Here is a 14,966-nt window from a genome sequence, read left to right as displayed (position 1 = left end):
TTTTAGAACCGACATTCAATTTGTACTGTTCAAAATTATTACTTTATACAACAAAAGTCTATAAAAATTATTCTTCAAAGGTTTAAATCTTCTTAAATGCCGCATTTGCACGTTATTTAACTCTAACATGTAAGCCACTAATCAAAAATATTAAGTTTTTCTTCAACAAATATGTTGAGTTTAGATACAATGCCAGCTGATCTGTATTTCTTTCAACTTTAGGCTTGTTATTGGGATAGCAGCTTATCATTTTGGTACCTCTGCTGTTTTTATTTTTTTTTATTTTAGAGCTATGGTAAACGTGACATTTGCATAAATGCTAAGTTTGGATGACAAAAAATACATGTTTTTATATGATCCTGATGCATGCTCAATAATCCAGGTAGAAAAATCCAAAAACGTTCAATCTGGTCCTCTGGACATTCAAAAAAAAAAAAAAAAAAAAAAAACAAAGCAAGAAAATATAGAAACGTTTCATCTCTCATCCGAGAGACTTCCTCAGTCTGAGGTGCTGTATTCAGCTCAGTCTCTTAAATAGCACCTTCTCAGAGTGGATCAACCAGTTTGCTGCTGACAACCAAAACCAGCTGCTCACATGGTCAAGAAGGACCATCAGCCTAACACTGGATCATTAGCACACTGATGGCTGTTTACTATTCACAGGGGGTTGAGTGATACTAGCAATAACAGCAGTGTAAGAGGGGAACAGTTGAACCTAATGTAGGAAATAGCACCTGAGAAGGTGCTATTTAAGAGACTGAGCTGAACACAGCACCTCAGACTGAGGAAGTCTCTCGGATGAGAGATGAAACGTTTATATATTTTTTTGCTTTGTTTTTTTGAATGTCCAGAGGACCAGATTTAACTTTTTTGGATTTTTCTACCTGGATTATTGAGCATGCATCAGGATATTTTGAACCACTTTGGCCAGGATTGCCTCAAACTAGTAAGAGAGTTTGAGAAAACAGCAAGGAAGAGGGCAGACTACAGGAATCACTTGCGATTCAACCTCAGATGTCGACAAAGTGGCATCATTCCCAAGAGCCTGGAACTAAAATCATCAGTCAGCAGGCACCGGGCAAGCAAGAACCTTCAGAAGGCACAGACCCAGCTGCTGAATGAACAGGTGAGACAGACCAATTTTACTATTGAGGCCTTGAAGGCCAAAGAAGCGCACATTAAACAGAAACTAACTATGTGTCTAGATCAGACCACACTTCAGCAAGTGTTGGACTGTACAGATCAGGCACGCTTAGCACAGCATGTCAAGTCCAAGACTCGATAACAAAACAAGTTTAACTTACTAATAACTCATCAACACCATCACTATTCCAATAACAACACATTCAGTGTAGGACAACACTCCAGTAGTCAATTACATGCCAGGGAGACAGAAAAGTGGGTGAAGAATTTATCTGACAGACAGCTCACCCAGCCGGAGACAGAGATTCTTGCCAGGGGACTGAACTTTGCGGTTGCACCAAGTAGAATTCCTCTGGTGGAGATGATCACAGCCACAGAATCAGCCATCCGCAACAACAAAATTAAAGAGGCTGAAGCAGAACAGCTCAGAATCAAAGTTTCAGCCTGCCTCAGCAATGCCAAACCACCACCTTCCAACATCAGTAGAGAGGAGAGGGATGCACTCACCACTCTTAGCAAGGACAAAAACATCATCATTCTCCCAGCAGACAAAGGAAGGTGCACAGTGATTTTGAACCAGAAAGACTATCATGAGAAAGTTATGACACTCCTTAGTGACTTAACCACTTATGAACCTCTGAAAAGAGATCCAGGAAGTGGTTACAAGAAAAAGTTAATAGATTGCCTGAAAATTTTGGAGCAGGACAAGGCTATTGACCGTTTTCTGTACCACAGACTGTACCCAGGGGAGGCCACACCTAGTCTGTATGGTTTACCTAAAATCCACAAACAAGGTGTACCTTTAAGACCAATTGTTAGTATGATTAACTCTGTCACTTACAATGTTTCCAAATATCTGGTGTCTGTACTCATCCCTTTAGTTGGCAGCTCAGAACACCACATACAGAACACCATGGACTTTGTGGACAAGGTGAGGGATGTCATCATGGAGACTGATGAAACAATGGTCTCTTTTGATGTCACATCACTTTTTACGTGCATTCCTGTTGATGATGCAGTAGAGGTGGTCAGTTTAAAATTAAATTCAGACACCACTCTGAGCAGCAGGACCACACTTTCTACAAAACAACTGTGTCAACTCTTGAAACTGTGCCTGCAGTCAACCTACTTCACATATGGGGAGCAATATTATAGGCAGAAACATGGGTGTGCTATGGGGTCTCCAGTTTCTCCTATTGTTGCCAACCTGTACATGGAGGAGGTAGAAAAGAGAGCCTTGACGTCCTTTTCAGGGACACCACCAAGCCATTGGTTCAGGTATGTTGACGACACCTGGGTTAAAATCAAATCTCAGGAAGTCCAACATTTTACTGACCACATCAACTCTGTGGATAAATACATCAAGTTCACACGAGAAGATGTAAAAAATGGCAGGTTGTCTTCCTTGGACTGTGAGGTCTCAGTTTCTGATAAAGGACATTTGCAAACCGAGGTGTACCGCAAACCCACACAGATCAGTATTTGCAGTTTGACTCCCATCACCCTTTGGAGCACAAGTTAGGAGTCTTCAGGACTCTGTATCACAGAGCAGACAGCGTCCCCACTAACTCAGGAGCCAGGCAGAAGGAGAAATCCTACACGAGACAGGCTCTAGAGCAATGTGGATATCCTAACTGGGCCTTCCTGAAAGCAGAGAAGAAACCCAAACAGGACTCCAGTCAGCCATCAGGTGAAAAGGAGGAACCCAGACCCAGACCAGTGGTCATTCCGTATGTTGAATGAGTATCAGAGAAACTGAGACGTTTATTTTCTAAACATAACGTCCCAGTGGCTTTTAAACCCCAAAATAAATTACGGCAAAGACTGGTTCATCCCAAAGATCCAGTCCTCAAGCACAAACAGAGTAATACTGTGTATGCTGTTCAATGTCAGGAGGGCTGTGATCAGTCTTACATCGGGGAAACTAAACTGCCACTGGCCAAAAGGATGGCCCAGCACAGAAGATCAACAACATCAGGCCAGGATTCTGCGGTCTACACTCATCTCCAGGCCAGCGGTCACTCTTTCAAGGATGAAGATGCTCACATCCTGGACAGAGAGGAACGATGGTTTGAGAGAGGAGTAAAGGAGGCCATCTTTGTGAAAATAAATCGTCCATCATTAAACAGGGTGGAGGCCTCCGGGTTCAACTGCCCCCCTCTTACAATGCTGTTATTGCTAGTATCACTCAACCCCCTGTGAATAGTAAACAGCCATCAGTGTGCTAATGATCCATTGTAAGGCTGATGGTCCTTCTTGACCATGTGAGCAGCTGGTTTTTTGTTGTCAGCAGCAAACAGGTTGATCCACTCTGAGAAGTTGCTATTTAAGAGACTGAGCTGAATACAGCACCTCAGACTGAGGAAGTCTTTCGGATGAAAGACGAAACATATCTACATTTTTTTTTTTTTTTTTTTTTAATGTCCAGAGGACCAGATTGAACGTTTTTAGATTTTTCTACCTGGATTATTGAGCATGCATCAGGGTATAATAAACAGCATCCCGAATATTAGTTTGTAGTGAGTAGATGGGTATGAATGAATACAGCATCATGAGATATTCAGCAGCATGAGATTAGCAGTATGGATAATCAGCAGCACAGATAAGTCACATATCACCAATTAAAGTGTAATTTTTCTTTCTTTTTTTTCTGTTTATGGGCATTTGCGCATTTATTATATACTTTTTTTTCTAGATGTACATCATGTGCCATGTATTTTAGGGATAACCTAGAAGCAGCATAAAAAAAAAATTATAGAAAAAAGTACCGCGCTATTTGGAGGAACCATTTTTACTCGGAACTTCTTGTAGTTTGTCCCCATATCTAGTCGGATTCAGTTAAAGGAAGCACACTGATCGCGTTGCTTGCGGAGGTTCTCTTGAAACATGCCTAAGTAAGTTCATTTATACTTAATTTTTACATTCATTGATTTTTATTTTTATATATAAGTTCAGTTGGTTACTAATTATCCTCACATTCATTGTGAAATGAATGGTTTTAGGATAAGAGTGGAAATATGTTAGCTTACCTTGACGCGGCTTTGTTTGGGATACGTCTACTTGCTGAAAACCAACAACCGGCATATATGGCCACTACAAAATAATGATCTGAAGTCCTTTTTTCCCCACCCGGAATTCAGTCGTTTAGGCAAAGGGGACGACATTTTTTAGCTTTTAAAATAAAAAGCTCTTTTTAAATCGGTTTACTCGTTAGATCATATGCATGGAATGGAAAACGTGTGGTGGTGGTTAACTCACATCAAAATATGTTTTTATAATGTATATATTTTAGCTTCAGAGTCAAGGCATTGAAAAAAAAAATTAACAAACGAAACGCAAGCCATTACGAGCACAGGCAAATGGAAAAGGAAAAATATCCATTATTGGACAACTGCTTTGGTGCTTGCCTCTTCAGTCAGTTTTGTGTCAAAAGTGAGTTTTTGTTGTAGAACAAATATACAACATGGTGCCTTGCAAGTACAGATCTTTATTAAAACATGTTTTTCCTGACAGTCATTCATATTTTTTACATTAAATTTTGTACAAGGATCTTTACCTCAAAGAACAAACAACTCAATGTTTTGTCCCTGTCATCAGTACATTATTTCATTGTCATTTCACTTTCCCAGTCAACTGGGTTTGAGGCATCAGGTGTGTGTCCAAATTTGAGTTTGAATATTGGCTAAATATGTCAGTTTTGTAGCATTTTATATTTTAATAATATTAAATACTAAGTTGGCGTGGTGGTGCAGAGGTTAGAGAAGGTGGGCCTGTGATCGGAAGATCGCTGGTTCAACTCCCCATACCAACATCATCAAAATGTGGGTGGGATAGGTGAAGCACCCAGACCTGCCTCCACCCTCATTTGCCCTACTCTGGGCCCTTGAGCAAGGCCCTTAACCCCCACCATCGGCTCCCCCGGGTGCCCTAGAAAGCAGCTCTCTGCTTCACACAGAGGGCTGTGGTAGCTTGGTGGTCTCTGGTTGCATCAGGAAAGGCATCCGGCGTAAAAACAATTGCTGAGTCTTTGTGCGACTTGAGTTCGCTGTGGTGACCCCTGAAGAAGGGAACAGCCAAAAGAAGGAAAAAAAAAAAACCTGATTGTGAGTGGTTTGTGTCTTGCAGCTCTATCTTTATTAACCTCAAGTCTAATGTGTTTCCTTTTTTATTTCCCAGGTTTTACTGTGACTATTGTGATACCTACCTTACACATGATTCGGTAAGTCAAATGTTTTGTGGAATTAATTTGGTTGTGTGACCTACTTATTAGTAGTCAGAAGAATCTTACTCATAGTAGATACCAGTCAGAATAATACATTTGAAGAAGCAAACATGATTAGTCAAATAAAATAAGCTAATGTCTGCTCAGAACAAGGTTTCCCACTCCCCCCACACACTCTGCATCCAATCAACACCTAAATTCTAACATCAGATGTTCATGTATGTTAAAAACAAGTCCCACCATGTGACACAATAATGTCATGTTTTAAAATGGCACCAAGACAGCACATCATATAAATCATTAGCTGAACCAGCTTGAAATGTTTTTAAGTTTGAGTTGCTGAGTTTGTTCTTCTGATGGCTCGGTGATGAACATCTGTTAGCTTGTTTACCAAAAAAAATCATCCCCAGTTCTTTAAACAGAGTGACCTGACTACCTCCAGCCAGACACTGATTATTCAAAGGTACTACAAATAAACTAATTTATCCCTTTGTGATAAACGTTTTTTTTTTTTTTTTTTGTCTGCCTTAGCCTTCAGTAAGGAAGACTCACTGCAGCGGTCGAAAACACAAAGAAAATGTGAAAGATTACTATCAGAAATGGATGGAGGAGCAAGCGCAGAGCTTGATTGATAAAACAAGTAAGTATTTAGTTTTCATAAATTCTGATCAGGTTATCAACTCAACATTTTCTTCAGTTTATTCAGATTGATTTAAAAAAGTTACAACATATTTGACAAAAATGGATTCAAGCTACATTTGGAAATGATTTGTAAAATGATTCTAGTTTAAAAAAAAAAGACTTTTTTTTTCTTCATGTCTCTAAAGTGCACAAGAGGTTGTTCATGCCATTAGTCATCTTGTCTTTTCAAAGAAACTATTTTCATTAACCCTAGTTTGTATTAGGTTTTTGTGCAAGAAAGGGAAAAAAAATATATATATTTTTTTTTTTACTTAATCTTTATTTATACAGGGAGTCATTTTTGTATTGAACGTTTTTTGAATTAGTCTCACTGAGTCACGAGGACTCATTTTCAAGAGACCTGTTTTAGACAGACAACATATAGAGTACAGACAACAATATACAACAGTAAAAAACAATTAAAATGAAAAATAATTTTATAAAAACACTGTTACTGTTGGCAGCATGGTCCTGTTAGCAGTGTAGTGATGTCGGGACAGCTTGGCTGTGGACACACTACTAATTAATTATTCTTAAAGCTAGTTCAAGCACAAAGAATATTAATTGTTTAATTAACAACGGATTCTTTCTTTTTCGAGTTAAATTTCTTCCATGTGACCAAGATAACTTGAGAGTGGAGTGTATAATTAGTGACATGAGACGTAATTTATCTTTGACCCATCAGAATAAATACGGTCATTTATTTAACAGAATCAAAATTTTACATCAAACATGTACACATTGATTTGCTGATCTGATTCTGATTAATAAACTTAGCAAGTTCAAATAACAAGACAACAGAAGATTACTGATGGAGAATAATTCATCTCTGAAGGCACTTAGCTTGATTTACTGGCAAGAGGTTTACAGAGAAGGAGTAAAGAAGTTTTAGATTTAAAGAGGAGAATTTAGATGGATGAAGGAAGATGTGTTGAGCAGAAATGGCACCCTTCCTCCGACCCCAGCTCAACCCTCGGTACACTCAGCGTGTGACGACTTGTTACCTTAGCAGAAGATAAATCAGCTCTGGTACAGAGGTCCATTTCTCGCTTCTTTCAGCGTCTCCGGTCAGAGTGGCTGGAAATCGTCAGAAGTTGTGACGAAGTACTCCGTTCAACAGAATAAGCTTCCTTAGAAGGAATCTTCATTAGAAGTTGTAGGGCGTTACGCCCGGGTGAGTTCACAGCCAGGCGTGCTGTGACTCCGCTGAAATGGACGGACCCTTGGCACATGGTCCCATTCCATCAGCTCGCCGTAAGACTGAGTCTTCCAGTAAGACTCCTAAGACTTAAAGTTCCAGGAAGACTGAATAGTTCCAAGAAGTGTTGATTTTTAAAGGGTATCCACTTCCTGTTATTTGGTACTTCCTGATTGGTTAACACAACCAGCAGGGGCGGTGTTTTAGTGATGTCAGAGGGTTATTAGGAGTCAACAGACAGCAGAAATGTTTTTAAGAACGGTTAGTACAGACAGGAAAATATTTTGAAGAAATGACAGACTTTGCAGGTGCCAGTTTCTTATTTACTGTCTGAGAGTTTTAAAAACAAGGCACTTCGTTCTCATAACTTATCTGACTTTTGACCGACCTCAAATCCACTCCTCATTCAGACATAAGATTAAAATGCACACTTACTTCGTAAATAGACATTTAACTTGTATGATCTAAGTCTAATGAGGTTTAAAAATCATTAATACTGTTTCACAGTTGATTTAAATGAGTGGTTTACTTCAACATTAGAAATGGTATGAACTAAACACACTTTTGATTATCAAGATATTGTAAAATAGTAATGATAATTTAAAAAAGAAGAGTGTTCTTTCAATTGATTAATTCAGGATACAATTAAATAGTCTCTTGATGAGATAATTTGTATTTCTGGATTCAAATCAATGAAATAACAGTTCCTGTCCCCTGAAGGTCTTCAGAGACAGATTGATGTTGGAGGTCTAGTTCACTACAGCAGTGTGGAGTGTGGTACTGTTAGCAGCGTGGTACTGTTAGCATCATGGTGCTGTTAGTTAAGTGGTTCTGACTAACAAGTAACGTTAAAGCTGAGTATGTTTTTGTGCATGTTTGATATACGTTTTGTCTTTACTTGGGCACAACTTAACGATCAACATTAAAAAATCTGGACACAATCCTCTTTAAATCTATGGTTGAACAACTCGGCAGAGATCATGTAAAAACGATCTGAAGTTGGGCACTAAAAGCAACCGTCTGCTGCTTTAGGTGCGAGGCTTTGCTCATGCTAGATTGAATCTACATCTAAGACACTGTATAACAGCTGTTGCTATAAGAGAAACAACTCTCCATCTCTCCCAAATAATTATTTTAAACATTGTTTTAATTTAAGGCACCAGACTGCAGCTGTTTAGGCTTTATTCACATTTGCTGTGAAATGCATCTTGAAGTTTTATTGATCCCAAAATAAAATTCAAAAGATCTATAAGCATTGTAATCTTAATAATAGTGATGGGCAAATGATACCGAGGCTTCAGAGCTTAGGTCACTCTTCCTGAAGCAGAGTGATTCATAACACTGTGTCGGAGCTTGTATCAAAACGCCACACTCTATTTAAGAATCATCATTGTTCCTAAAAATGTTGAGCTGTGAGGAGATAATTTTTGAAAAGTTAATTAAGTGTAGTTTGGCAATTTTTAGTCAACAGCTTTCAAAAGTTTGGATGGAATCTATTTGATCTTATTCCACCAAATAAAGTATTGTGTTCCCTAGGACCTACAATTCATGTGTTAATAATTGAATTATGTTTTTCTCTTTTAAAGGGATCTTAAAATTACAAATATTTGTAGATGTTTGCATCTGTAATGCAGACATAATCATTATTTTGTGCAAATAAACAAAACATACGCTTGACCAGTCTTTTCTAAACTTTATTTGCTGACAGGACTAAAACAGAGTCAGCGCTTCAGTTGAACCCACGAGCTTCTTATGGCTTCAGTTGTCCACCAGATGTCTCCATCACTGAAGCTTTGAATTTATTTTTTGGCACAATTGTAAGAAAAGCCTCGGTGCTTCATGAGGCTTCACACGCATCACTACTTAAAAAAACTCTATCTCTTTATATAAACATATTAAACTCATTAATTAAGCTAAAGTTCCTGCATGATGGATTCAAATCTCTTCACTAACACCAAATTCAGCTAAGATGAATTTGTTTAGCAGGTTAATTAATATAAATTGATTACAGCTGCTGTCCAATTTGCAATTTTGCAACAGGAATATGAGAGTAATTTTGTAAATATATATTTTTGGTTTTATATTTGATGTTTTTAAGTTTTATTTACCTAAATTGTCAGGACTGTTTTCTTGAAATTGTCAGTTTACCAGCTGTCTCTTCTTGTTTTCTATAGTACAGCTAGCTGAGAGTGGCACTGATGAGTCAAGTATTTAACAAATAAATGAACATTTTTCTTTTACTATTTATCAGTAATCAAACATTTTATTTATCTTAAAAAAAAATGCCAAACTGCTCTTTGTATTTCAAAAGTTAAATTATAGTATAATTACTGAAATTTTAACACTATCTGTAGGTTTGAAACCACTAAAATACTTTTATAATATATGGCTTTTTATTTTGTAGAATTTTATTTTGTTCGTTTATTTTCGACCATAGTGTTCCACCTACAGGGGAATCACGCTTTTAAGCCTCCCTGGTAAGGTCTATTCGGGGGTTCTGGAGAGGATGGTCCGTCGGATAGTCGAACCTCGGATTCAGGAGGAGCAGTGCGGTTTTCATCCTGGCCGTGGAACACTGGACCAGCTCTATGCTCTCAGCAGGGTCCTGGAGGGTGCGTGGGAGTTTGCCCAACCGGTCTACATGTGCTTTGTGGACTTGGAGAAGGCGTTCGACCGCGTCCCTCGGGGAACCCTGTGGGGGATACTCTGGGAGTATGGGGTACCTGGCCCTTTGATACGGGCTGTTGGGTCCCTGTATGACCGGTGTCAGAGCCTGGTCTGCATCGCCGGCAGTAAGTCGGGCTTGTTCCCAGTGAGAGTTGGACTCCGCCAAGGTTGCCCTTTGTCACCGATTCTGTTCATAACTTTTATGGACAGAATTTCTAGGCGCAGCCAAGGTGTTGAGGGGATCCGTTTTGGTGGCCTTAGGATTGCGTCTCTGCTTTTTGCAGATGATGTGGTCCTTTTGGCTTCATCAGATCGTGATCTACAGCTTTCGCAGGAGCGGTTCGCAGCCGAATGCGACGCGGCTGGGATGAAGATCAGTTCCTCCAAATCCGAGGCCATGGTCTTGAGCCGGAAAAGGGTAGAGTGCCCTCTCTGGGCCAGGGAGGAGGTCCTACCCTCATCTATGGTCACGAGCTTTGGGTTGTGACCGAAAGAATGAGATCTTGGATACAAGCGGCCGAAATGAGTTTTCTCCGCAGGGTGTCTGGGCTCTCCCTTAGAGATATGGTGAGAAGCTCGATCATCCGGGAGGGACTCAGAGTAGAGCCGCTGCTTCTTCACGTCGAGAGGAGCCAGTTGAGGTGGCTTGGGCATCTGTTTATGATGCCTCCTGGACGCCTCCCTGGTGAGGTGTTCCGGACATGTCCCACCGGAAGGAGGCCCAGAGGAAGACCCAGGACACGCTGGAGGGACTATGTTTCTCGGCTGGCCTGGGAATGCCTCCGGATTTCCCTGGAGGAGCTGGACCAAGTGGCTGGGGAGAGGGAAGTCTGGGCCTCCCTACTTAGGCTGCTACCCCGCGACCTGACACCATATAAGCGGAAGAAAATGGATGGATGGCTTTTTATTTCTTTAAAATATTTGTATTTTTACAAAGTTTTTTTTAACCCCTGTGCAGTCCCTGCACAGAGATTAAAACTGATGGCCACTTGACAGGGGGCTGAGTGATACTAGCAATGGTAAGATGTGAAGGATCAGCCATTGGGCGTGCCGGTCCAACCCACTGACATTGATTGACAGCTGAAATCATTCTGCTGAAAAGTTGCATTATGAAATAAATAAGCCATTATGAAAAACCCAATTATGAAATAAATAAGCATTTTTTTAAATTTCATATTGTTTAATTTATTTAATTTTGAGCATCTTGGTGTTCCATTGTTGGAATGGAAAAGTGTTGCAGTGAAATAAGCTGAGGTTCGTTGTCTCCTCTCTGTGTTCAGATGTGATCTTAACTGAGATACTGTACTGGTATTTAAACACGTATTTACTGTACACATAAAGATTCACACAGAACGAATTGTAAAACTTTTATTAAAATATGTACCAGACTTTGCTTTAAAAATAAATTTTGACGACTTCTGCTCAGCGGAGCCCACGTTGTGACCCAGCAGGAGCGGAACAGCTGGTACATGTTTCTTTCTGAAAAATGCCTTTAACACCGCTAAAAAGTATAAAAAGTACCAGTAGCTGACCAAAAGTCACTCATTGCCATGTTCTTCATCGTCCTGTACACTAAAGTCCTCTTCGAGGTTCGGAAAAACATCATCACACACCACCTCCTTCTCCCTCTCGGCAGCTGTTTCCTTCTTCGACAGCCAGATTGATCACTTTAAACTTCAAAACTGCATCATAAGAAATTCTCCGTGCGCTTTCCATTATCGCTGCAGATGAACAGGCACATGAGGCACAAAATACGGAAACAAGAAATTAATGCACGCCTATTTTGGTTGGGGGATGGGTCTTCGAGAGAACAGTACCTCATTGGTCATTACGGTTAGCCTTCTGGTCACATGATGACAGAGTGCGTGGTGTTAAAGTAAGAAAATTGAAACCCTGAGCAAGAGGCTTGGTACATCTGATTACCTGAGGCATTCACTCTGTGTGTTACAAAAGCCCGACCCCGAGAGGAGTATCCTGGGCAGCTAGATGAGCGCCCAGCTCTGTCAAAGGAGAATGTTAGTCAGCGGCAGAAAGTCTGTCAAAATAAAATGTAAAAATATAAATTATTAAAATTATGAAAAATATACACAAATTAGCCGCTCCAGTGTATAAGCCTTGTAGTCTAAAGTGTGAGAAAAAAGTAGCGGCTTGTACACTGGCAATTATGGTAGAATTTGAGCTTTTCTAAATCTTGTTTCTAAAGATCCAGAAACATATTTGTGTGAAGTGTAAAAGCCTGATGTGAGCAGTGAAACTGTCTTTCAGAGCTCGGGAGTTGCAGATCAACTTAAATCTGAAACTGAGCTCCAGTGGCAGTATCGTACTGATGATTTATTTAGTTGTGTGGTCAACCGTTCACTTACGCTAATGTGAGCACTGCATGCAATTTCTTTTCCATTTTTAGCAGCGTGGTTGGATGTGGACAATAAAAGGCTGTTACACACCCCACTCATGACATGCTTGTGCATGTGTTTGAGATAGTCGGTCTCGTTGTACATCAGCTTTACTTTGGGCCCCCTCTGAGATTACAAACCACTAATCCACACATGTGATGCAAAGGCAACAGATTGGTCCACTGTGGAGGTATATAAAATGTTTTCTGGATGAAATGCTCCTTGAATAAAAATGAGCTCTGTTAATATTTAGTCTTGTTTTTCAGTTAATTTATGCTCCACATCTAAAGCAAACAGAAGTTACATGAAACCTTTTGGCCCCAGATGTGGGTTCTGTGAAAGACCTTATGCTTTGGTTTATTGTTTTCATTTTGTATGCAAAGACATAAATGAATTTATTCTAAAACAATGCCAGACAGTTTTTATGTTGGGCTTTAAATATGTTTTCTAATTTCTCCCAACAGCGGCTGCATTTCAGCAGGGAAAGATTCCTCCCACACCTTTCCCAGGTGGACCCCCCCCTGGTGAGTTTATCCTCTCAGCATTGTGTAAAACCATTCTTTACAAAGGCAGCGTAAGTTTACTGTTAAGAAGCAAATCAATGGTTCTGAATTTGTTTGCACACTTTGTTTTATGTTTCTCTGTTTATGAATAATTGGAGGCTGATGCAGCAGTTTGTTGTTGTCCTAACAAAAGGGAGGTTCTGTTTACTTGTTCATTAAAAAATGGCTGGAGCCACCTGGAAAGAATGTCACAAAAACAGGTTAACTTTTATTTTTTTGATTTACACAATAATTTACCAAATGGGACAAAAAGAAATGTGTAAATCTCCAATATTTTCTTTTCAAATGTGACCTATTTTGTTTGTCTTGTTGAGCCGAGGGGAGTCCTGGATGTTTTTCTCCCTCTAACGTGAGGTGCGGCATAAAAGTCTTAAGAACCACAGACATAATGTAAACCCTTTTTCTTTTTCTTTTTTTCTTTTTTACAATTTTTAGTTTTCTTTTTTTTTTTATTTTTGTGAATTAAAAACCAACTAATGACAATTTTTTGTGAATTTGGTCATCTTTTTAATTTTAAGATGAACAACATATAAACTCAGTAAACTCAGTCTAACAGCCTTTTAAGACTTTTCTTTTGTCAATCTGATAAAACTACACCCACAAAATGTACCATAAAGAGCAGCAGCTGTATTTCATGAGTAAAAGTGTGTGTATAGCAGAATGTTACTGCTCCAAAGTGTTTACTTGCATTAATTTGACATTAACTTTTGCTGTTTGTGATAAAGCTGGACCTCCACGCCCAGGTATGCTACCAACGCCACCAATGGGAGGCCCCCCTATGATGCCCATGATAGGGCCTCCACCACATGGGATGATGCCCGGTGGGCCTGGTAAGAAACATCTGGCTGGCTTCATTGTTTCAAACGAGCTGCTGAGCTTTTATGTTACAGCGTTGTTTTGAAACGGTTCCTAAGCTGTGTATCCCACCAATGTCACAGGCATGAGGCCACCAATGGGAGGACCGATGCAGATGATGCCTGGACCACCACACATGATGCGTCACCCCCGTCCCATGATGATGCCGGTCAGACCAGGAATGGCTCGCCCAGACAGATAAGGCTGAGGGGAGGCTTTGTTGTGATGAACAGATTCTGTCCAGTGAAAACACTTGGATTCTTTTTAAATTCAGTCGTAAACCTTGAACACAAATCCTTTTTAATTGACATATTTGATTTTTTTTTTTTTTGGGGTTTGTTTTTGCTCCCTCTGCTATTTATACTATTCACCACATGTGGAATAGTTTCAGGTTCTTTTATGAAACAACCGAAGACTTTATAAAACAACATCCTCAGTTTTAGTGTCACTCAGGTTCACAGTTCAGTCCACATATTCAACAAACATGTTTGACTTGATGGTATTTTCTCAATTTTTACTTTATTGTTGGTTTAAAATGTTTTTGTATGTCATTTGCATTGGTTTGGGAAATAAAACAATGCTTTGAAACAAACTTCCTTTAGACTAATTTATTTTACTGTTTTAATAACACTGCTACTCCAGCTAATAATTATTTAAATTGATACAATTTCTAATCAGAATCATCTTTTTAAAAATATTTTGGGTATTTTTGAAGTTAAAAAGGCCAAATGAAGACAATATCTGTCAAACTTTGTTAAAGTTACACCTACAGTCCAAGGAACAATGTTACACCTACCATTTTTAATTTGACGTTTTTATAATTTTCAGTTAAGCACAACAAAGTTTGTTTATTGAAAGTGTTATAGGCTTAGTATTCATTCAAAAGCTGAAAACTATATTTTTTACCAAATAGTTTGTCACTTTCCATTGGCTTTTTAGCTTTTTTCCATTGCGTACCATAGCATCTGATTTCACAGTTTATTTTACTTTTTTTATTCTACTAATTGTTTAAAATAAATAAATAAATCCTGTCCCAAACTCCAACATATTTGTATATAAATATCCCACCCCTGAACCCTACTGTATACTATTTCCTGCATCAAAGTTGGGAACTAACTTGGAGAGCGTCATGGAGCTTTTAGCATCAAAAAAGGTGAAAAATTTCCCTCAGGAGTCTGTGGAGAACGGCTAAAAGAGGAACCGAAGGTAAGTGATGCAGGGCCAAATGAATGCTAATGTTGGAT

The 14,966-nt window shown here is 39.2% G+C and overlaps 1 protein-coding gene across 1 annotated transcript; it reads left to right on the top strand.

Annotated features, from left to right (window-relative positions):
* The first annotated feature begins 3,963 nt into the window (after positions 1–3,963).
* snrpc (small nuclear ribonucleoprotein polypeptide C) lies at positions 3,964–14,165 on the top strand. Its single transcript, XM_037679321.1, has 6 exons — positions 3,964–4,037; positions 5,320–5,362; positions 5,897–6,005; positions 12,769–12,828; positions 13,593–13,697; positions 13,806–14,165. Exons 1-6 carry the CDS (start codon positions 4,030–4,032, stop codon positions 13,922–13,924), a joined length of 444 nt encoding a protein of 147 aa, XP_037535249.1. The 5' UTR covers positions 3,964–4,029; the 3' UTR covers positions 13,925–14,165.
* Positions 14,166–14,966: the final 801 nt, after the last annotated feature.

This window comes from Nematolebias whitei, chromosome 7 (genome assembly GCF_014905685.2).
Source record: "Nematolebias whitei isolate Nwh7 chromosome 7, NemWhi1, whole genome shotgun sequence".
Lineage (NCBI taxonomy): Eukaryota > Metazoa > Chordata > Actinopteri > Cyprinodontiformes > Rivulidae > Nematolebias > Nematolebias whitei.
This window is presented reverse-complemented; position numbering and strand designations above follow the sequence as displayed.

Coding starts and splice junctions, on each gene's coding strand:
- snrpc (XM_037679321.1), top strand. Junction 6,006..12,768: donor GAGCTTGATTGATAAAACAA/GTAAGTATTTAG, acceptor TTCTCCCAACAG/CGGCTGCATTTCAGCAGGGA. Junction 13,698..13,805: donor GATGATGCCCGGTGGGCCTG/GTAAGAAACATC, acceptor CCAATGTCACAG/GCATGAGGCCACCAATGGGA.